The sequence below is a fragment of the Sceloporus occidentalis genome, unplaced genomic scaffold (assembly GCF_023333645.1).
Source record: "Sceloporus occidentalis isolate IW3139 unplaced genomic scaffold, rSceOcc1.0.p SCAF_72, whole genome shotgun sequence".
Taxonomy (NCBI): Eukaryota; Metazoa; Chordata; class Lepidosauria; order Squamata; family Phrynosomatidae; genus Sceloporus; species Sceloporus occidentalis.
The window spans coordinates 1,340,978-1,365,976 of NW_028317052.1; the positions used below are offsets into that span (position 1 = coordinate 1,340,978).

The 24,999-nt window shown below is 41.2% G+C and overlaps 1 protein-coding gene across 1 annotated transcript in view; it reads right to left on the reverse strand.

The window, feature by feature from the left end:
• Window positions 1-11,483, reverse strand: part of LOC149286065 (polyubiquitin-C-like) — a 172,494-nt gene extending 161,011 nt beyond the window's left edge. The window contains exon 1 of the mRNA XM_089494456.1: window positions 9,209-11,483. Within this exon, the coding sequence (XP_089350582.1) occupies window positions 9,209-11,483 (2,275 nt within the window). The remainder of the gene's footprint in view (window positions 1-9,208) is intronic.
• Between the last annotated feature and the right edge of the window lie 13,516 nt (window positions 11,484-24,999).

Consider the following 24,999-nt stretch of genomic DNA (forward strand, 5'->3'; position numbering starts at 1 on the left):
GTATGGGTCTCATACGACATTAATATGTGGCCATATACTGCACCAATGTAAGTGCACAGTACGTCAAATAAACGTATGTAATGGTGTTGACCAATTAAATCAACCATATATATAAATTAGAAAAACGTGATATGTGTAAACCAGTAATTTTCACTTATTCTCAAGGCCAAAACTTGTGTTGGGCATGATGAGCAGGTGTGCTGCAAGGTGAGGGGTGTGCTTGAGGCACCTGAAGGCAAAGCCCCTCCAATGCTTTCTGTTTTTTCCAAATCCAGAGGCAGATGTGGCATTACTGCAAGGCAGGAGTTCTGACCGTGTTCTAGATACCAGTGTACGACTACTAGTTCCAGTTCTGTTCTGCCGTGTTACTCTTCCTTATTAAGTTTTCTCTCCCTTGTTTTTAAGCTGCTGATTGTTTGTGATTGGTTAGATATTTTATTCTGGCACTCGTGTGCCCCCTCTAATATTTGCTGGTTTTAACCAATGACGTACCAGGTGCATCATTGGTCCTCTGGGGACATCTTTTCATGAAGTATCTGGTATGTCATTTATTACAAAGGGATAAAATATCTCCAAAACTATTACACCAATTACAAAATACAAGCTATAGGCAGTTTTAATAAAATTTTAATTATGGTAAAATATGTTAAACTCAATGAGATATTTCACATTATTCTATAATAAATATAATCTTGTAATGTAACATTACAATTGGTAATGTTACAATAAACGGTGATTGTTTCAGTCCTTTTTATAGTGTTTTAATTTTTGGAACTAATTAGAATTGTTATATATAAGAATAAAGGTTTAACATAAAGAAGATTAAAAAACATACATTAACACTGTCATCATTAATGCCGTTATGTTTTACTGCAGAGCCAGATAACACAGCTACCATTAAAGAAGCAAAGGGGAAAACCTCAAATACAGCGGCCCTTCATTTGCTAAACGAAATTATGATGTCTGCAGATTTAAGTAAGGTTATCCAGGTTAAATGACGTGTGTTTTTGAGTTGTTGGTGTCTAAATACATTTTAATTTATATGGTTAAATGCATTCACCTTTTTGTAGTAAAAGTGATTCCTCTTAATTTGTCTTGGCCTGAGCAGTAGCTGGACTGCAATTCCTATGATCCTCTACTTGTCTACTTGTCTTTTTCTAAAGAAAACCTACAGAATTTTAGGACCCCCTAACCAAAAACATTTTGTTGGCCAGTCTCTAAAAGAAGTGATGGATTTAATCCAGGGTAGACTAAACACATAACATATGTTGAATTATTGTGTAAGAGATTGCATTTCTGTAAAATCTACAAAACAATTGTATGGATGCTTTCCCATTTACTGGTAAGGGCCAATATATCAGTGGGGGCCCCAAGCAGCTTCTTAATGTCTTCATATGGTAACATTTTAAAAGGTGCTTTCTATTCTATATCTATGTTAGTGTGTGTGTGCGTGTGTGTCATATTCTTAGACATGTCCATACTGACGTGTATTTGCATTTTTTATTTTGCTTGCTATATACAGGGTTATTCTAGTAAGGAAAAATACAAATATATTGTTCTAGTGACACACAGTGGCCATATGAGAACATTACTGTACTGTATTATTTTTACTGTTTATACTTAATACATTTTAATGCTAATGAATACCAAATGAGGCCAGCTTTGTGCTTTATAATGATGCCAGACATGAGGTTAAAGAATATAAAGGTTACTCTAATTCAGGGCAAGGGAGGGATGGCACATACTGCCCCAGGGGTTTGTTAAAGCAGAGTAGCCCCCTGGTCTGTGACCCCCCATCAAGTAACTAACACACACATCTCATATTAAAAATTATTTACCTTATCACACACCCTACATCTCCATCACATGAGCATGCCTGGATACTTTCTTTAAACATAGCAGGTGTGGCCACCCTAACACCGTGTAGTTATGTGATGTTCTGTCACGCGCCCTTGCTGCAACATCATGTCACTCCCGTCTCCTGGACCAGCTCGGGGGGGGGATATATTCTAGTGCATATAATAAAATTTTCTGTTTATAATGGCTGGTAATCACACAGAAACACTGTTGCTTCTTGGTTCCATATTCCTTGAATGGCGTTCTGATATGGTTGCAATTGTAAGTTGCCCCCTAGTGTTGTATTGTAGTATAAACATGTAGAATACTCTGAAATAACTGTTGTTCTTGACCCAAGGTCAACAACATATTTTTTGTGATTTTATATCACTTCAGAGACCCTCTATTTAGTAGCAAAATAGATCACCATTATTCTTTAACAATAATTATAACACTGCTTATCATGACCATAAGCATCACGGTGGTTAAAACAAATCATGTGGTAAAACCAACTGTGAAATGATTCACATTACTGCCCTAACGTCCTAAAGCTGCAGCCACTCTACAGAACTATTTCCAGTAATTTAAAAAAATCTCTGCTTTATTAACTTCTTGGGAAATCCCTACAACCCATTTATTTTACAGAACACATTCTCTGTACCATAGCCTGGGCATATTTCAATTATATTCACTTAAACCATATTTATAACTAAGTTTTTTGTCTCATTTTCAAGTTATTAATGGCCAAAGTACTGAGGAACAAGGCACATTAAATGAGATGAGTAAGAAGCACCTGAAGCACTATAAAGAGGACATTAAGAATGCAGAGGTAATTTGTGTGATTTGGTGAATAAAAAGTTTCTCACATTAGCTATCACCTAAACAAAAATGTATTGCTATAACATATGTTCAAAATATTTTAAGTCTGTTTTCAGCTTGTTTTTTGTTTGTCAAAGCAGGGGGCTCTGGCACAAACTGACCAGGCTAGCATATCAGATCTCTCTTTAATTGCATTCGCTTTGCCATCTATCTTACCTTCCCTGACATAAAACTTATCTTTTAATCAAGCACATGTCATCGAGGCATTTAAATACATAAACAAAAAATCTGACAATATACATGAGAAGTTTTTTCCTCTTCTTCAAAGAAAATGATCTAAAGGAAGATGTAGCGTAAAAGTTTTACTTAAATAAGTGTAGTAGATAATTGGAACAGACTGCGAGTAGAAGTGGTAAAGGCTTACATGGTGAGAGAATTTTAACATGCATGGGATAGGCATATTGGCATCCAGAATCTAAGACTAGCCTTCAAATTCTGCTTTTCCATAAAGAAACAGAATCTGACAGCTTTATTGCATTGCCTGCTTACCTTTATGTCCTCCAAAATAACTAGTCCCTTATCTCTTTAGTCTGCCTTGGGATCTTTATGGCCCAAGTGCATTATTTTACATTTATCAACATTAAACTGTGGCTCCCACATTCTTGCCATTTGTCTTGTTCCAGCAGGAACATACATCTTGTAGCAGACCCTTATTTCTTCTGCAAAAAGACATCATTCCGTTAAGACCTTCTGTAATATTACTTTATATTTATTAAGAACTTGCTTTTTTTTTTTGCAGGCTGGTTTAATTTGGTGAAATGGTATTAGTATTCTTGACTTTCTAATAATACAAAAATTTGGTCTAAAAATTCCCTTTAATACACTACATGTATTCTATCCAGTGTCTAACAATTGGGCATCACTGCCCCTTTTAAAAAAAAAAAAAAAATGTATGGAAAAATATTAAAGAGGGATGATTTTGGCAAAAGTAGATACAACAGGCTACCTCAAAATATTTCAAAGTTTCAATAACATTATTTTGGAAGCAAATATGTTTTGATAGGATTTTGATGTTATTTTTCAGATTGAAGTATTTGGACATGAGCTTGAACTAAATGAATTGGGCAATGTGAAAGAGCCTGAGAGGACAGCATTAGCAAAGAGATTAGCCCTAGCGACAGAGAGAGGAGTAGAGGCACGTTACATTGCAACACTAAAACCCCGAGAAAAACAGCTTATGGACACAGTTACCTACGCAAATACAATTTGACATCAACTAGATTGTTGTTGTACATACTCTGAATAAAAGCTTAAACGAATAAAAATGTAATGAAAGTAGTCTGTGTTCTATATTTTAATACGTTGCGCACGCAAACTCGAAGCGGCAGCCACTTGTCATGTTTCACCAAGCCACTTAAAGATAGTCAGAAAAGTGAGGCAGGAATACATGACATCAATCGCAGCCAAGTTAACAAAGGGGGCAATTTAAAGAAACCAGATATAGAGGGGGTATCAAGAAGATTTGTTTGGATATGACTAGCCATTTTGAAACGTGGCATCAGCAATGCCATGGATGGAACACAAGATGTGATATGTGAAGACAGAGCCGATGTCACAGATGAAGATGGCCATCTACACATTACAAAGAACATTGTGTCACAGTGAGAATTCAGAGTTTAATATTTTGATTAAAATACCATATTTGCTCGATTATAAGACAAGGTTTTTTTCAGAGCAAATGCTCTGAAAAATACCCCTCGTCTTATAATTGGGGTCGTCTTATAATCAGACCTCATAGGTCTGACTATGAGACGACCAAGATCCAGATCCCCCGCAACTGCAGGGGACCTGGATCTTCCTGTCTCCCCCACCCCACTTACCGGTACTTCTGAGTCCCCGGTGTGCAGCCGGGGCAGTGTGTAGATGTCTACGCGATTCGCATAGACAACTTCTGCTGCAGCAGGAAGGAGGCGTGGCTAGCAGCGGGGGTTGTCTGCGTCCATCGGTGCGGGGAACTCTGATCTCTGACAGCCGGGGAAGGTCTGCGTGATGGACGCAGACAACCACCGCTGCTAGCCACGCCTCCTTCCAGCTGCAGCGTGGGATCTACACGCTGCCCCGGCTACATGACAGGGAAGTCAGAAGCACCGGTAAGTTGGGGGGGGTGTTAAATGGGGGGCATAAGGCATTTCTGGAGGCAGAGTGCTCTGTGAAATGCCTTTTAACCCCCTTAATGCCACTCTGCCTCCAGAAATGCCTTTTTAACCCTCTATATGCCACTCTGCCTCCTGATTGCCTTAAACCTCCCTATATGCCACTTCCACATACTATGCCTTTTAACCCTCTAAATGCCAGAGTGGCATATAGGGGTATAAGGCATTTCTGGAGGCAGAGTGGCACATAGGGGGTCAAAAGGCATATCATGGGGCACAGTGGCATATAGGGGGTATAAGGCATTTCTGGGGCAGATGTGCATAACGGGGGGGCAGGTTGGAAAATAGGAAATAAAACCAAAATTTCTCAATCATAGCTTTTATTTAACAAAAATAGTTTAGATGAATTAACATTTACTGGTAAAACTTTTTTCCTATAGGGTCGTCTTTTTTATTCAGGCTTTCTTTCCTAAATTAATATTCAGATTTGGGGGGTCGTCTTATAATCGAGCAAATACGGTATATATTATCACAAAATTGTATTGCGCAGCAAAGATTCCATTTAATATGTTTACAATCTGCTTATGTGCAGGTTACACATTTGGTTGAAATTTCAAGAGGCGGTTTATACACGTGGTGAATTTATTGAGTTGCACCACGCTTTTAATCCAGAAAAAGCCTATGCAGAAAAGGGAGGGAGTTTAGAATGTGATTTCTCACTGGATCAAGAACTTGTAATCAGGTTTCTAACCATATTTGTCTTGGGGGAAAAGAAAATTAGCCTATTTAACCCCTTGATCCCACTACAGCAAAAAATTGCCAGGGAAAACCCATTATGTATTCATATAACTCATTTTAGATTTTCGAAATTATTTTTTTAGGTTATTAACCCCTACCTAACCCCAATATAGCACTAACCTTTACCAAGCTTACATACAAAAAAATAACCCCTGAGCTTTTTTTTTTTTTTTTTTTTTTCTTTGTTAAAACCCTAGAATGCCTGTTTACCATTTAATTTCTCTCTCCAGCCCACAGTCACAGTGAGGAGAGAGACAGACAACGCAGTGCTTGCAGCTATGTGGCTGTAGCTCTGATCAGTCTGAGCAAATGAACGTTCTCAGCCAAAAACAAGCAAGCAATAGAAAGAAATATCACCTTACTACATACTGGAGAACAGGCAGACCCCTTATCCACTAATTAGATCAAAGAAAGAAAACCATTGGGGCCAGCTGTTGCCACCAGAAATGCTAATTACAGGCAATCAGGATTTAAAAGAAAAAAAACTGATTTGTTAACCCCCTAACGACAATCCACGTACATGTACGGGGCAACGATGCAATGCGTTTTAGTGACAATGCCCGTACACGTACGTGGTCGCGATATTTGCCGCGATCGGCGGCATTGCCCAGGCAAAGCAAAAAAAAAAAAAAATGTTTTTCAAACCTTCCGACCACAGAGATCGGAGGTTTAAACAGACCGGCGATGTAAATCACCTATCTGTTAAACACGCCCCCGAGCCCGATGCAAATCGGGTGAGGGTCATTCCAGGCTGCCTCTTCATTGAGGCAAGCCTGCAATGCTCCAGAGGGGGCTTCACAACCTCCAGATCCCTGTGATTCAGTGAATCACAGCGATCGGTGGGTTAAACGACAGACCAGTGACTGAAGTCACATGCCTTGAGTGGTAGTGTGGGTGTTGAAAGCGTTAAGCATACTATGTAAGGTTTAGTTTGGCATGAATGCACATGTGCAGTGTGTACATTTCATTTAGTCAGGTCTAGCAGAGGTTAAATGATTTGATGGCTTTTAGTGTTCAAGCTGCTCACCTCACTGAATTATATTAACAGCAAGATCTCATGGTTTCAATGCTTCATTTTCATTTAGACCGCGAACCATTCACTTTTCATATATATATCTTTAAATGTTTGTTTAGGCATGCCACTAAATGGAGGACAGCATCTGCTCACCTACCAAGTACATCATAACTTGAGACAAAGCACATTGCTCATGCTGGAGAACACATCAAGGGGGAAGGGAAAAGTACGTCAAATGCCATAGAAAAGAAACTTACCTTACAAGTAGGGCTGCAACTAACGATTATTTTCATAATAGATTAGTTGGCCGATTATTTTTTCGATTAATCGGATAAAAAAAAATGAATGTAAATGTTTAATTTATTTAAAATAATGTAATAAACAAATTATATTAAATACAAACAGCATAATAAAAAAAAAAAACAACTTTGATAAAATGCATTTCTTGCCTTTATTTCGCAACCAGCCCCCCCCCCAATTTATGCACGTTTGAGCCCAGGCTTGCCACGCTGCCTCCCAGACATGCCATGCTGCCTCCCACATATGCCACTCCACGCTGCCTCCCAAATATGCCACTGTGCCTGATACACCTTATACCCCGATACACCACTCCATCCTCCCCAGACATGCCACACTGCCCTCCCCACATATGCCACTCCACTCTACCCCCAGATATGCCACTGTGGCCCCAGATCTGCCTTATACACCCTGATACACCACTCTGTCCTCCCCAGACATGCCACACTGCCCTCCCCACATATGCCTTATATACCTTATACCCCCAGATATGTCACTCCGTCCTCCCCAGATATGCCTTATACCCCCCAGATATCTCATAGTCCCCTCAGAGTCACAGACCATACTTTTATAAATAAGTACTGGGTTAATCTTCACTGCCCCCAGGATTTAGATTCCCCTTAGTCTGCCCCCCTTTATCTCTAACTGCACCTTAAGTTAACTTTAATTAGAAAAATTAACCCTCAGTCCTCATCATTAAATTAACCCTAAACACCCCATTAACCATAACTGCACCTAAATTAACCCTAAAGACCCCATCAACCACAGCATCCCCTAAATTAACCCTAAAGACCCCATGAACCACAACAGCCCCTAAATTAACCCTAAACATACCATTAACCAAAACTGCCTCAAATTAACCCCAAACACCCCATTAACCACAGCTGCTCCTAAATTAACCCTAAACACCCCATTAACCATAACCCCTAAATTAACGCCCATCTCCCCTAACTTTCAGTAGCCCAAATATTAATTTTATACTTAGTTAGACCAGTGTCACAGCCATGTGGTTCTGGCCTTCTGGGAGAAGGAAGGGGCGGGGCCAGTTGTCAGTGATTACAGGGAGGGACTGGTAAGTAGTAGCTGCTGCTGTGAATCACTAAAACGGATTATATAATTAAGGTATTTTTCAGAGCGTTTGCTCTGAAAAAACCCTCATTTAATAATCGATAAAAATCGATTCAACTAATCGATAATGAAATTCGTTGGCAACAATTTTCATTATCGATTAGTTGTTGCAGCCCTACTTACAAGTCTGTTGTATTTTAATAATGTTGCAAAGGAAACCAGTAAATAGTTAAGGTACTGATCAATGTTTGTCAATACATGTACATTCTCAAGACTGAAGATCCAAACTCAATTCACAAGAAATTGATGCTTGTAAAGCTTTTTTTTACCTAGAACACTTGTCATGTGACAAATCACAACGTTGTGGCCATAACTGAAAGTTTCCCAAGTTGGTGTAATGAAGCCTTTAGAACCAAGGTAAGACTTGCCAATAATTCCTTCTAGTAAGCCTTAAGAGTACAAGAGAAACAATTCAGAACTTTAATGCAGGGGTAGACATTTGGTTGGAAAGTAGGACCCAGCCAAAAACACAACTTTTATTCTCCCAATTTTTATTTTTATTTTCGTGGGACCTGGGTCTGGTCGAGCCTTCCCATAACACTATTACATTACACACTCCATACAGTAACAGACACTAACCTCTTATGCTCAAACACTAGCACCTTATACAGCATCACAGGCTGACCCCATACACCAATACATATGCACTATATTCTGGCATATACTAATGCCACACTAACACCACCATACATGCTATTACCAAACAGGCTAACACTATACATTTAGAACACTACAGTCAGGCACAATGCAGTAGACAGATTCTACACACTGACACAATACACACCGACTGCAGCACTATAGGCACACATACACCCACTCTTTACATATACTGCTCACCATCACTTCAAAGAGACCAGCCACCCCACTGCATACCTTCTGCCATCATGGAATCTGGCACCCTATGCTTTCCTGCAGGGGTAGGGCGAGGCAAGTGTTGAGGCAAGGCGTGATTACTCCATCATTGAACAATCATGAGCAACATTTTAACAGCAATTAAGCAATCAATTTTTCCATATCAGTTAAAGAAACTATGAAACAGTAGATGTGTACAACAAACTTTATTTCACCATACAAATCTAGTTTGAAACGTGGAGATAACAAATACAGAGCAAGAATGCTAACAGCAAAATGAAGCTAAGTCTTTATTCCATTTAATAACCACCCCTCAAACGCAGCACCAAGTGCAATGTGGATTCTTTCTGGATGTTGTAGTCGGACAAGGTGCGACCATCTTCAAGCTGCTTGCCAGCAAAGATCAATCTCTGCTGATCTGGAGGGATACCTTCTTTGTCTTGGATTTTTGCTTTGACATTCTCAATAGTGTCACTTGGCTCAACCTCTAGGGTGATGGTCTTGCCAGTCAGGGTTTTCACAAAAATCTGCATGCCTCCTCTCAGACGCAGCACCAAGTGCAATGTGGATTCTTTCTGGATGTTGTAGTCGGACAAGGTGCGACCATCTTCAAGCTGCTTGCCAGCAAAGATCAATCTCTGCTGATCTGGAGGGATACCCTCTTTGTCTTGGATTTTTGCTTTGACATTCTCAATAGTGTCACTTGGCTCAACCTCTAGGGTGATGGTCTTGCCGGTCAGGGTTTTCACAAAAATCTGCATGCCTCCTCTCAGACGCAGCACCAAGTGCAATGTGGATTCTTTCTGGATGTTGTAGTCGGACAAGGTGCGACCATCTTCAAGCTGCTTGCCAGCAAAGATCAATCTCTGCTGATCTGGAGGGATACCCTCTTTGTCTTGGATTTTTGCTTTGACATTCTCAATAGTGTCACTTGGCTCAACCTCTAGGGTGATGGTCTTGCCAGTCAGGGTTTTCACAAAAATCTGCATGCCTCCTCTCAGACGCAGCACCAAGTGCAATGTGGATTCTTTCTGGATGTTGTAGTCGGACAAGGTGCGACCATCTTCAAGCTGCTTGCCAGCAAAGATCAATCTCTGCTGATCTGGAGGGATACCCTCTTTGTCTTGGATTTTTGCTTTGACATTCTCAATAGTGTCACTTGGCTCAACCTCTAGGGTGATGGTCTTGCCAGTCAGGGTTTTCACAAAAATCTGCATGCCTCCTCTCAGACGCAGCACCAAGTGCAATGTGGATTCTTTCTGGATGTTGTAGTCGGACAAGGTGCGACCATCTTCAAGCTGCTTGCCAGCAAAGATCAATCTCTGCTGATCTGGAGGGATACCCTCTTTGTCTTGGATTTTTGCTTTGACATTCTCAATAGTGTCACTTGGCTCAACCTCTAGGGTGATGGTCTTGCCAGTCAGGGTTTTCACAAAAATCTGCATGCCTCCTCTCAGACGCAGCACCAAGTGCAATGTGGATTCTTTCTGGATGTTGTAGTCGGACAAGGTGCGACCATCTTCAAGCTGCTTGCCAGCAAAGATCAATCTCTGCTGATCTGGAGGGATACCCTCTTTGTCTTGGATTTTTGCTTTGACATTCTCAATAGTGTCACTTGGCTCAACCTCTAGGGTGATGGTCTTGCCGGTCAGGGTTTTCACAAAAATCTGCATGCCTCCTCTCAGACGCAGCACCAAGTGCAATGTGGATTCTTTCTGGATGTTGTAGTCGGACAAGGTGCGACCATCTTCAAGCTGCTTGCCAGCAAAGATCAATCTCTGCTGATCTGGAGGGATACCTTCTTTGTCTTGGATTTTTGCTTTGACATTCTCAATAGTGTCACTTGGCTCAACCTCTAGGGTGATGGTCTTGCCAGTCAGGGTTTTCACAAAAATCTGCATGCCTCCTCTCAGACGCAGCACCAAGTGCAATGTGGATTCTTTCTGGATGTTGTAGTCGGACAAGGTGCGACCATCTTCAAGCTGCTTGCCAGCAAAGATCAATCTCTGCTGATCTGGAGGGATACCCTCTTTGTCTTGGATTTTTGCTTTGACATTCTCAATAGTGTCACTTGGCTCAACCTCTAGGGTGATGGTCTTGCCGGTCAGGGTTTTCACAAAAATCTGCATGCCTCCTCTCAGACGCAGCACCAAGTGCAATGTGGATTCTTTCTGGATGTTGTAGTCGGACAAGGTGCGACCATCTTCAAGCTGCTTGCCAGCAAAGATCAATCTCTGCTGATCTGGAGGGATACCTTCTTTGTCTTGGATTTTTGCTTTGACATTCTCAATAGTGTCACTTGGCTCAACCTCTAGGGTGATGGTCTTGCCAGTCAGGGTTTTCACAAAAATCTGCATGCCTCCTCTCAGACGCAGCACCAAGTGCAATGTGGATTCTTTCTGGATGTTGTAGTCGGACAAGGTGCGACCATCTTCAAGCTGCTTGCCAGCAAAGATCAATCTCTGCTGATCTGGAGGGATACCCTCTTTGTCTTGGATTTTTGCTTTGACATTCTCAATAGTGTCACTTGGCTCAACCTCTAGGGTGATGGTCTTGCCAGTCAGGGTTTTCACAAAGATCTGCATTGCGTCCTAAAAATAAAGTTGGAAACTTTAAACAGTGACAAGTATACAGACATGTGATTATAGCTTGTGAAGGTACGAGAACAGATGTAGCAGTAGAACATTAAAATAAAGGCTCTAATTTCACTATCCTCTAATACTTGCTTGAATAGAACTCGAACAGTAACGTCTATTATCTTTTATTTATACAGCGCCAACAATTTACACAGCGCTTAATACAGTGCATATATTCAAGGGGTATGACAAGACAGGAATTGACAGACTATGACAAACCGATACATCAGGGGGAGAGCTGTGCTCACAATCCTTACATATGTAGGGGTCATGTTCAGAATACCTGCCTGCAATTTAATGTCACCTGCATGTAGTGTAACATCATATGGAAATTTCACCCTTTTACAAACCTACAGAAAAAAACTCTACAACTTCGGAAAGCTCTGAAATTGTTTAGAAAGATTCCCAGAACAGTTTTTGATAGAATGAAAAACCTCAATACTACTCCCTTGGTGAAATGCTCAGTGCATAAAACTAAAGTTGGCCACTTGTTCAGTATTATCCACGTTTACATATTAAAAAATCTCAACCAGAAACCTAATTAAAAATATTTAACACTCTAGACAGTTAAGAGATAAAATAAATTACTTTTATGGCGAGACGAGCACAGTCACAATAGTTAACGTTAGTATTTGGGACGTAATTTGATTAACAGACCATGGTACCGGCCGAAGGACAAATGCAAAAACAGGGTTGGGTGGTGGGGGCATATCACGTGACTACCAGGAACAAAGGGCTTTTATACCCGTAAAACGAACGGCGGTTAATTACGCAATTCTATTCAGATATCGCCAACTCTTTACGAATATAATCAAACAATACTTCAGACACGAGATCAAAATCGTTATGGAGTAAGGCTACTGTACTATTGGAGTTAAACGGCTATACACAAAGCTAAACACGCTGCTATTACCAAAAAAAAAAAAAAAAAAAAAACTAAACCAAAGCCATAGATAGTATCAAAAAAAAAGCACAAGAAAGTTTCGGGTGGAGACAGCGAAAAGTTGCTACTAGGCCTACTTACGCGCCATTCTAAACGGTAGACACAACATCTATAAATGTTACTAGTACTACTTAGTACAAACGCGGACATAACATTAAGCCGTTCTAGAAATAGCCTTACCTTCGATATATATGTAGTATCACAGAGAGCGTTCAACTTTGTTTCCGTAAGACGAACTGAAACCTTGTCAAGTTTTGCAATATATAACTAAACGCCGAGACACACGCCTCTTATTTATACTTTTAACGGATTACTCATTACACCCACGCCTAAAACGTATTCATGCGCCAAGAACAAAATAGGTCCGGCGAATAAGGTTTGATTGATAACGGCGCAGAAAGAATCGAACTGACTTTTATCTACTGCAGATTTGTACCGAGCAATTTATTTCTTGTGTTGACATAAACAATGGGTTATATGTAAAATAACCCTATATTTTCTACTAGCACGACAGCGCGGATGAACACATATTAGAAGGGCGTAGACTGTTAACGAGCCCTCTGGAATATTCTGGCCGTTAGGTAACGAGAGTTGGGGGAAGTGGTTTCTGATTGGTGGAAGCTTACGCAATTGCTGTTGCTAGGGCTGTCTGGCAGATCCTAGATATTTCCCTAGTCGTCAGAATGGCATCCATGTTGTGTTGTATTTCTGCAGTGCTCGGAGTAAATGTTGATCCTGCTTTTGTCATGATCCTCTTTGAGGGTTTACATTGTGTTATATATGGCTCAGGGTGGGTTACAATCGCATAATTTCACGTTTAGGACAAAGAAGGGGGGTAGTACATGATGTTATATACCCCAGTTCTCTGACTTTAGGGTGTTAGGCCCTGTAGAAAGCTTGGGGTGCTACCAGCAGTGTTTGAGAAATAAATATGTAATCATGGGGTTTTTATTCTTATGTAATGTCCCCTATTTTATCATAAATTCATGCTACAGCCCAACCCTGTTCTAACACATCTTACACATATTACCGTATTGGCTCGGATATAGGCCGCCCCCGTGTATAGGCCGCACCCTAAAAGTTCGGTGCTTCTTTAAAGAAAAAGTTTTTTTCTTTAAAAAAGCACCAAAAAAACATGCTGCCACTCTGCCTCCCCCCCCCCCCCCCGAGATATGCTGCCACTGTCCTCCCCCCCCCCCCCTAGATATGCTGCCACTCTGCCCCCCCCGACTTACCAGAGCAGACTTGCGGGGGACATCTACGCAATACGCGTATACAACTTCCGGCACCGGAAGTTGTATACGCGTATTGCGTAGATGTCCCCCGCCGGCCCCGCAAGACACCCGGGAGTCTGCTCTGGTAAGTCTTGGGGGCAGAGGTAAAACGCATCGTGCGGACGGTCACCGGCTGCGGCGATGCGGGTAAACAACCTCCGCTGCCGGAGGCTGTTTACCCGCATCGCCGCAGCCGGTGACCGTCCGCACGATGCGCTTAGACAACCTCCCGTGCCAGCACACCCCCCCCCTGTGGAAAGTGCTGGCAGGGGAGGCTGTCTGAGCGTATCGGAGAGTAGGATACAGGTCCCCTGCACCGCTGTGGGGGATCTGTATCCTAAACCTGCTGCCTGCCCGGCAGGCGCTAGACCCCCACTTTAAAGACTTAAAGTGGGGGGAAAAGTGCGGCCTATATTCGACCCAATACCTTAAATTTACATTTTTTTTACTCCTGTGTGTCGCATATTTTGGTAGGTTTCCTAGCAATGTGTACTGTATAGATTTGTGTTACTTGAAGGGGAATAGCAGGCGTCGCATTGGTGTCACTTAGTGTCTAGTTCCCCACTGTTACTTGCAGGCAGTACATATGTTGTTTGCCTGACCAGACTTTGCAAACAATGGCAAGTAACTAGCTTGAGCTGAGGTACTTGGAACTTGTGTAAGAATGATTGGTGCTCATCGGTGTTTACATGATTATTTTGCACTCAATCAGTGGTACATTCTGATCTCCAAGGGGCTTTCATGTTGTAAGAACTAGCTTCTCAAATAACAGGATCGTAGGTAGCTGTGTGCTCAGCAAAATAAGTTGAGCACATCAACAGTGTTTTCCAGGATACATACGTTTCATGTATTGCTGACCAACATATGTTAAGCGCTGCCCTGCAGTGTGCAGAATGAACACACAGAAATCTTAAATACTGAAGGGCAGCACTTATGTGGTCACCCTAGTACTCAAGTGAAACATATAAAAGTAAGTTAACCATTCATGTGCTTTTTTGCAACAAATTGTATATACCGTATTGGCCCGAATATAGGCAGAGTGGCAGCATATCTCAAGGGGGGGAGGACAGAGTGGCAGCATATCTTGGGGGGGGCAGAGTGGCAGCATATCTCGGGGGCAAAGTGGCAGCATATCTATTACAAAACGTTTTCTTTAAAAAAGCACCACACTTTTAGGGTGCGGCCTATATTCGGGTGCGGCCTATATTCGGGTGCGGCCTATATCCGAGCCAATGCGGTATTTCTTACAACCATAGGCCAATAACAGGAGATTATAAAGAGTTTGCAGGAGAATTGTGTGGTCAATGGTGTCCAAAAGCTGTGGGTGAATCACAAGAATAGACATAAGAAAACAGAGGCAAAATGTATATGGTTCCATTGTCCATTCACTTGGAACACCTCATTTTATAGGACTGGTCTCCTGATCTCTGGAAGGCAGCTATGATAATATATATTTTTAAAAAGGTTTACAAGTTTCCAGTTACCCTAGAAATAAATATTGTGGAACGGCTTCTTAGCAGAAGTGGTAGAGGCCAACTTAGAGGAAATTTAACAATGCATGGGATAGCCATATGACTATCCTGAATTTAAGACAACAAGGACTGATTAAGAGTATAAGAACAAAACCTTACAATATAATTGGACTGGTGAACAAAACAAATATCACTGTATCATAACATAAATGACTAGCTTGGAGTTCAGTTGTATTGCTGTGGTAATAGGAATCAAGTAGATTTGAAATAATTATGTGTTCCTAAGAAAATATCACAGGATATAAACAATGAAACAGGAAAACACTATAAAAGCTTAGTGTGACAAAGACTTTCATTGAATTAAAGAAAATGTCTATCAAACTCAGTGAAACATTGGTGGTATTACTATTGATAAACATGGTTGGAAACAGCTGACGGGGCTATCTGCAGAACCTAGCCTAGCCAGGTACACAGGGTGTACCACACCACATCTGGGTGTTCTGGGTAGGAGGGACACATTGAGCAGGGAGCCCAGTGTAAGGGGGGTCTGTGCGGCTGAATCTGCAGAGACTTCATGATCCACCCCCTCGCTCTCTGCGCCTTTAACATTGTAGCGCTGGATGCCATTGATGGTGATGGCAAGCTGTTTGGGCACAAAGGTGACACTGGCAAGCTGTTTGGTGGCAAACATGGCACCGACAAGCTGCTTGGGGACAAACATGGCACCGACAAGTTGTTTGCAACTGGTAGGTAAATATGGCACTGGTTAGTTTGGGGGCAAACATGGCACTGGTAAACTGTTTGGTGGAGAAGATGGCACTGGCAAATTGGTTACAAATGTGGCACTGACAAGTTGGAGACAAAGATGGAACTGTTTGGGCGCAAAGATGGCATTGACAGGCATTGAGGACAGAGATGACACTGGTTGGTTATGGGGCAAAGATCACACTGTTAAGTTTAGGGGTAACAATGGCACTGACAAGCTGTTTAGAGGCAAGCCATAGAAAAGGAAGCCATGGGAAGCATTTGCCATAGAAAATTATTTGGTTAGAAGTGGTATGTCTGTAAAGGGGAAAAGTTAACAATATAGCTACACCCACCACAGTCAAAAAATTATGTAATTTTGTCAGTCCAAAGTGATGTTGCAGCCTTCTTCTGACACACAGCAAAGGACAGAATAGAGGTTCTCAATGTAGAGTAGTTTATTTAGAATAACAAGTGCACAGGGATAATCAGGAAGCTTAAAGCATACTTCTGACTCTTAACAAGGGTGGTCCCTAGTTCAGTATTTACACAGTATCAACCACTTATGCTTATGCCATGTTACAAGGCGGATTATATAACCTCCTTAAAGTCAAAAGTGACCCCTCAATCAGGATAAATGACAATACACATAGTAACAAATCTAGTTAAAATCGTAATATACTTACTGCAAAAAAGTAACTGTTCAGGGTCTCAGCATTGATCCAAGGACTTTCTGCAAAATTCAGTACCAAGATGCAAAAACAACACAAACATCCTCTTTCATCTAGACAATATACTTGTGCATTCAGAATCATACAAATTAGAATTTTAACAAATGTGGCAATTTTTTTCAATTCGTACAAAATGTCCAAATATGAGTGTGACAGAATGACCTGTCATACAGGGCCCCAAGGTACTCAGAGATGGCTCCAACCTGGCTGCCAAACAGGCAGGAACTCCATTGTTAAACTAATCCCATTAACAGGATGGCTACCAGGGGGATATTCAGTAGCTACAGGGGATTAAAGGTTGGGTTGTCTACATGTACCTGTTTATCAATGTTGATTTATGTTTATGAAGTTCTTTGGCTATATCAGTCTATGTTTTACAACAATAAACTGTTCCTTCCTGCTGTACTCAATTCAAGGTAGTTGTGTGTCTACTTATTGGGTACACATAGCAGGGTTCCAAGGTGCGCATGCTGGCTGGTGCTGGAAGTGATTCCGGGGACAACAGGAGGATACATGTGGGTGATCTCTGGGAGTTACTACAGCTCTCTTGGTAAACCCGTTACAATGAGGCAATGAAACAAACAAAGCAAAGAGCTCAGAATTTTCTCTCTCTCACACTTTCATTCAAGCTCTCTCCCACTCAGTCTCCCTACCTTCCCTGTTTCCACTTCTCTTCCTCTTATTTCTCCTTCTGCTTCACGAAGCAAAGAGGTCTAAAAGTTTGTTTGAATTTTGTTGGCTCTTTCACTCTCACACTCTAATGTACATTCACTTACACTCTCATGTTCTTTCTGAATGACTCTACCTTCTCCGCCTTCACTTCCATGTCCCCATCTCCTTCCTCGCAGCTCAGCTTCTTCTCTTGCATCTTCTTGTTCTTCTGTCTTTCTTCATCCAGAAGTTCTCCTTGTGTCTTCCTTCATTTTCCGTGGACATGGCCTCCTGGTCAACTTTTGCAAAGGGGCGGAGCCTCCGAGCACACCATCTCTCCCTGATTGGAGAAACAGGCCCTTGTCTGAAAAATAATTTTTGGTCCACTTGCACAAGTCTGGTAGATATATACATTCACTGGCCACTTTATTAGGTATACCTTGCTAGTACTAGGTTGGACCCCCTTTTGCCTTCAGAACTGCCTTCATTCTTCGTGGCAGACTTTCTACAAGGTGCTCGAAACATTCCCCAGAGATTTTGGTCCATATGGACATCATGCAATTGCTGCAGATTTGTCGTCTGCACATCCATGATGCGAATCTCCCGTTCCACCACATCTCAAAGGTGGTCTATTGGATCGAGATCTGGTGACTGTGGAGGCCATTGGAGTACCATGAACTAATTGTCATGTTCAAGAAACCAGATAATGTGAGCTTTGTGCATGGTGCATTATCCTGCTGAAAGTAGCCATCAGAAGGTGGTCATAAAGGGTTATGACTGTGGTCATAAAGGGATGGACATGGTCAGCAACAATACTCAGGTAGGCTCAGGTTGCATTTAAATGATGCTCAACCATCAGCATGAACCGTTTATACAAGACAGGATGCTTTCATGTTGTTTACGCCAAAGTCTGACCATACCATCTTAATGTCGCAGCTGGAATAGAGACTCATCAGACCAGGTCATGTTCTTCCAGTCTTCCATTGTCCAATTTTGGTGAGACACCCGGTGTGGTCTTCTGCTGCTGTAGCCCATCTGCTTCAAGGTTCGAAATGTTCAGAGATGGTATGCGTTCAGAGATGGTATTTTGCATACCTTGGTCGTAACAAGTGGTTACTTGAGTTACTGTTGCCTTTCTGTCATCTTGAACCAGTCTGCTCATTGTCCTCTAATATCAACGAGGCATTTTCATCCACACAACTGTCGCTCACTGGATATTTTCTCTTTTTCGGACCATTCTCTGTAAACCCTAGAGATGGTTGTGCGTGAAAATCCCAGTAGATCAGTAGTTTCTGAAGTACCAGCCTGTCTGGCACCAACAACCATGCCACGTTCAAAGTCACTTAAATACCCTTCCCTCTTCTCCATTCAGTCCCCAATATTTGTTCCACAAAGGTTAGGCAGCATTATTCTGAAGTCTGTAAATAACTGCTTTTTCTACCTAGTACACGCTGTTTGCTTGTGGGGAGCATAACCAGGCTTCTGACTTTGTGCTTCAACAGTTATTAAGGCCCTGAATCAATACACAACCACCTAAAGGAACACTTTTGTGCTGGTAATCCTCTGTAATAATAACTAAACTAGCTAAAAAATGGCATATGCAGGCTGCAAAAGGGCAGAGTTGGCACAGACAGGCTGTTTCAGGGGCAAAGCTGGCACAGACAGGCTGTTTCAGGGGCAGTGGTGGCACAGGCAGACTGCTTCAGGGGCAGCGGTAGCACAGGCAGGCTGTTCAGTAAATGTTATTTATTTAAATTAATACTTTAATTCATAATTTTTTTTTCCAGATTTGTATTTTTTCCAGTTGACATACAGTTAAAAATTTGTGAAATAAATATTCTTGCCAACATTCATTTTTTTGTGTTTGTGGGGGGGTGCCACATACAGGATCCGCCTCAGGTGCCAAATATGGTATGCCCCTGCTAATTCATAAACACATCCACTGATTATATGTATATATATATATTAGTAATAAAGTAGATGTATAAGTATGTCAACACATAACCCTTCCAATTATTAAGTTTAGGAGTTTCAGCTACACCCATAGCTAACATAAAAATTGAAGCAAATAGGATTGCCACTTTTGCCACAAGTCAATACGTGAAATTTCCCTCCTAGATCTGTCTCAGTCCGTTGAGTTATCATTGTGAAGTGGAAGCGTCTGGAAGTAACAACAATTGAGTATTAAATTTTAATTTTTTAATATGTAGTGTGAAGATTGCTGTACACAGATGAAGCAGTAGCCAAGAAGCAGTAGACTATGCACACCATGTCTGCCGCGTGCTGAAGTGTGCAGTGCGTAAAAATCGCCTTACATCGCACACTACAGAGTTCCAAACTGCCTCTGGAAGCAACATCAGCACAAGCACTGTGCATTGGGAGCTTCCATTTCATGAAGCAACCAAGCTGAAAATCATACCAGTGCCCAGTGCCAAAAATCAGCTGGAGTAGTGTAAAGCAAATTACCACTAGAAACCTGTTCTCTCGTGTGATGAATCATACTTGACTATCTGGGAGTCTGATGGGCGAATCTGGGTTTGGCCAATTCCTGGAGAATCTACTGGAATGCATAGTGCCTACTGTAAAGTTTGATAGAGGAGGTAGTAATGGTCTGGGGATGTTTTTCAGGGTTTGAGCACCTTAGTTCCACTGAAGGGTAATGTTAATGCTACAGCATACAAAACATTTTTGACAATTGTATTCTTCTAAGTTTGTGGCACACGTTTGAGGAAGGTCTTTTCTTGTTCCAACATGACTGTGTCCCTCTGCAGAAAGCAACGTCCATAAAGACATAGTTTGTTGGGTTTGGTGTGAAGGAACTCGAGTGGCTGGCACAGAGTCCGAACCTTTACCCCATTGAATACCTTTCAATTGGAGCATAGATTGCGAGCCAGGCGTTCTTCACCAACATCAGTGCCTTACCTCACAAATGCTGTTTTGGCTAAATGGGTGCAAATTCCCAAAGACACACTCCAAAATCTTGTGGAACGCCTTAAGAAAAGAGTGGAGGCGTTTATAGCAGCAAAGGAGGCATGGGGCAACTCCATGATTTTGGAATAGGATGTCCTACCAGCTAGTATAGGTCATGGACAGGTGTTCCCATAGCTTTGGTCATATAGTGTACATTTATTGTGACTTTTAGAGCTGTAGAAAACTATGATACTCTCATACATGCAAACTTTGTGAGTTGACAAGGAAAGAGGAAATGTAACTCATAAAAGGAGACTCATGAAAGGTATGAGTTTGTAACTGTGTGATAAAGTATGTAGTTCATGAACATGAAAGTTCTTACATTACACATCTAAGCTCTATTTTCTCAGATTTGCTTCAGTGAACAGTAAGGTTAAAATGTTATGTAGACATTTTTTCTGTGTATGCCATAACATCTTTTCCTGCGCTCATTTTGTTTTACGGTAAAGTAATACCCTTTCACCTGTTTACTCATAGTCATGAGGTGTAAGGTGATGTGATCTATCAGTCATACTTCCCTGCAGTCACACCTAGAATTGAAGGCTAGAAGCTTTTTCTAGAATACGTTGCTTGTTACCATTGTGCACATATTTTTACTGTATCTACCCAGCAGGCCTCAAATTAAAATTTTTGAGCCAGTTAAAACTCTAAAGGGCAATGCGTCTACAAGTTGGTATTTTATGAATATGTATTTCTAAATTTCAAATTGAATTTCTGGATTTATCATGTTTTGTAATAACTTGTGTTAAGGTATTGTATAGTATGTGTGGTTGGCACACTGTTTTTAAATATTGTATACAAAGATTAGACATTTCATGGCTGCAGATATATAGATCAAAATTATGTTTTACTTCTTCTTTTCCAAAATCCAACATTATTAAATGAAACTAGTCATCCCATGTTTGGCTCAGCCTCTTTCAGGCTGATAGCCTGTTCAGCATGCGAGTGTCCTATTTGCTTGAACAGGTGTCTGCTGTTACCAACCCTGAGCCATGTTGCTAGGGGAAGAATGTGTTGTAGCATTTACTGAAATGTCAACCACAACACTTGGTGCTAAGAAACCATTATTTTTACTGAAAGAGCAGAAACAGAGAAAACAGTGTTTGCTTCACTGATATCTGGGGAAAACAAACCTCACAGTTGAATATTAACCCTGTGTGTGTTAAATGTATCCTTTTTTCATAAACAAGTAGGCCCCTTCTTTTCACCATTGTAATGTAATCACATATTTCAGAATATATTCATGCAGTTGTTGTTTTCACGTCCCTTGGGGCATACAGAAATAAATCATGTGTATTGGAAACTGGCAGCTCCCCAGATCCCATGACCAGTCATGAGAATGTAGACGATTCCAGTCAGTGAAGGAACACGGTGCTCTTGTGAAATATCTCTGAAACCTTGAGAGATTAGCATTGATTTAGTACATTAGACAAACATACTTACTCAGACAACAATCAGTGCACGTAAGTAGTGATAGAGGCCATATTCTCTTAAGCGTTTTTTATTCCATACTGCGTATTTTCAAAATACATTTATGTCCCATTTATTGTGAAAAGATTTTGTTTACTACAGTTATTTAAACAATCTAGCCTATAGAACTTTGCGGTAACTTATTTTAACACTTGCTCTGTTCTCTACTGGTAACAGAAACACTATTTTTTTACTGTAGAGGCAAAAAATAATGCCTTTGTACCACTAGATGTATACAATGATATAGGGCTCTTATTATATCCACATACTGCAACAATTATTTTTTTTTAATAAGTGTTTATTTTTAGAACTCTAGCCATGCATAGAAACCATATTGCATTCTTTCACTGGGTGTCATGTAGCTGTGGGTTATTATAAGATCTGACACAACCTGACACATAAGAATCAGATATGTCCTTAGTACATTCTGGTAAATGAGAATGTGCTGATTTACAGTACATTAAAGGTGTTGTTCCATCTAGGGTGCCTCATAAAATATCACCAGATGAATGCTGCATGATAAAAAGAGACATAAATTAAACCAGTAATTATATTTTTCTCCACAGGAGTCCCTGTTACTTAAAAACAGCATTAAAGCGTTTGAGATACTAGCGTCCCATCATTCTTCCAAAGCCATCCTTTATGTGTTACATCACAGCAGTCTGACCTCCTACAACCACCCCCAGTTCCCTTAAAACTAACAGGCCGTCAAGCAAACAACCTATTTATGAAAAGTTGGGGGAAAATGTCTAAGTGGAAGAGCACCTTAAAGGAAAATTATCATACCCAACACAGGTCCGGACAGTAGTCTTATGGTTAACCCAAGATCACTGCAATAAGATGGAAGGTTTTTTTCCTTCAAAGGATCTCAATGGCGTTTTTATCTTTATTACTTAGTATACGTTGGTTTATTATTTGGCCTTCATATATCTTAGACCTGAAGCCTAGCCATCCCCAGGACCTACCCTCAAGGAGGGTCTCTTATAAGTGTGTAACTGTACTGAGCACTGGGACATGACCCCATAAAATGGGTCATGTGGGCACATTATTTGTGGTAGGGAACAAATACGCTTTTGCAGTAGGCAAATGTGTGGTCTGCTGTGGAAGTCTGGCCCAAAGTATTAAAATTGTGCCTTAAATGTGATGTTACCTCAAAGTAGTATAGTTTGTTTCCTGCTCTCAATGACATGACTAGGACAAAGTTCTGCTGAGTCACTGGCAGAATGCACTTTATACCACGTCCAACCCTGCCACATCATACTCTGTATATTATTAAAGAGACAGTATACTGTCCTATACAGCTCCACCCACTGAAGAAAGCTTATTTGTAAGTAGTTTGTAAGTACTTTTACCCCTTTTGTCGCCGGATGTTTTCCCCATTTTTACCTTATGTTTGTTGAATCGTGATCCCCCTTTTCCACATTTACTGTATCCACACAAGGTATATTGTTTTTTTCTTTGGGTACCATTTTATAAGTAAGTCCAATATTTATAATGAAAGATATACAAAAATCATAGTTTTCCCTATGTATATTATTTACCAAACTATTCCGGAGTTGAATTAAGTGCCTTGGTTTTGGAAATACCTCAAATATTAGAAAGTGTACATGTTTTGTTTGAAAGCTGTATTCCAATGAATACGCTGCGGTACTCACACAGTTAATGTTCTTTCCTTGGTTGCAGCAAGCATACAAACACTGCTGCTGATCAGATGTATTGCAAATCCAATAACAAATAAAATGAATATGACACTCCAGTTCTCATATGGCGCACTGTGCCATCAAACCCCTGTCTCAATGCGCCTTGGAAATGTGCCTCAGATTTTGGTACTGGAAAGCCTTTGTTTTCCTTTGTTTGCAGTCTGCACATACTTAGTGTGTATGTATGTATGATGGCACAGACAAGACGTGGTGTGCAGGCTAAGATGACACAGAAGTTCTTTGGAGGCACTGACATGCTGGGGCAATGATGGCATAAACACTGTTTAGGGGTTATGATGGCTATGATAAGCTGAGTGGAGCAAAGGCACTCACAAGCTGTTTGGGGCAAAGGTGGTACCGTGGGACATGTTTCTCAGTGAAGTTGGGGTGGCCTGGGGCAAGTTTCTAGTTACACCTCTGTGTGTGTCTGTATGTTAGTGTGGGTCTGGGTATACATGTTAATGTCTGCCTGGGAATGTATGTGTGCGTGCTTGTGTGCGTTAGTGTCTGCATGGGTATGTTAGCATGTATCTGGGTATGTTAGTATGTGAACATGTGTCTTTGGGTATGTTAGAATGGGTGTCTAGGGATGTTAGTGCAGTGCCCGCCATTAATATTGGCATCCTTGGTAAATAAGAGCAAAGAATGCTGCAAAATGCTCTCCTTTTCAGTTCACCACACAGGTTTAGTAAACCATTTTGTGTTGATTTTAATATATGTTTAGGATCAGGCCCGGGCTGGCCATTGGGGCCGGACTGACGTAGGGGCTGGTGGAGCTGCAGCTCCAGGCCCCTATCTTAAAATAGGCCCAGTCAGGACCGGACTGACTGGGCCTATGCGGCCACATTAACGCAGGGCAAAAGGGGCACCTGCCCCTTAAGCCCGCAGCAACTGCGACCGGGTCCGCCACTCTAGGGGGCCGGGCATCCCCTAGCAGGGCCGGCCTTAGGGGTGCGCGGCCGCACAGGGCTTAAATTGAATGTGTGTGAATGCGTACGAGAATGAATGAATAAATGTGTGGATGAATTGTGTGAATGCATATGAGAATAAATGAATTCATGTGTGGATAAATTGCTTGAATGATTTGTGAGACTGCATTAATGAATATGTGTTAATGATTTGTGTGAATGAGTAAGTGTTTGTGTCTATCATGAATGTTTAAGTGATTTGGGGAAATGCAAAGATGGTACATGAAGGGTGGGCTTTAACAATAAATAAATAAAAATGGGCTGTTCGGTCTTAAATGCCTGGGCCTATTTTTTGTCCCAGTCCGGGCCTGTTTAGGATCATTGTCCTGCTGGAAGATCCAACCAGGCCCCCTTTTTAAGCTTTCTGACAGAGGCAGTCAGGTGTGGCATCCTTGGTAAATAGGAGCAAAGAATGCTATGGATTGCTGTAGCTATCTCCTCTTCAGTTCCCCCCACAGGTTTTCTATGGGGTTCAAGTCAGAGGACAAGGATGACCATGGTAGGACCTTGATTTTGTGGTCAGTAAACCATTTTAATGTTGA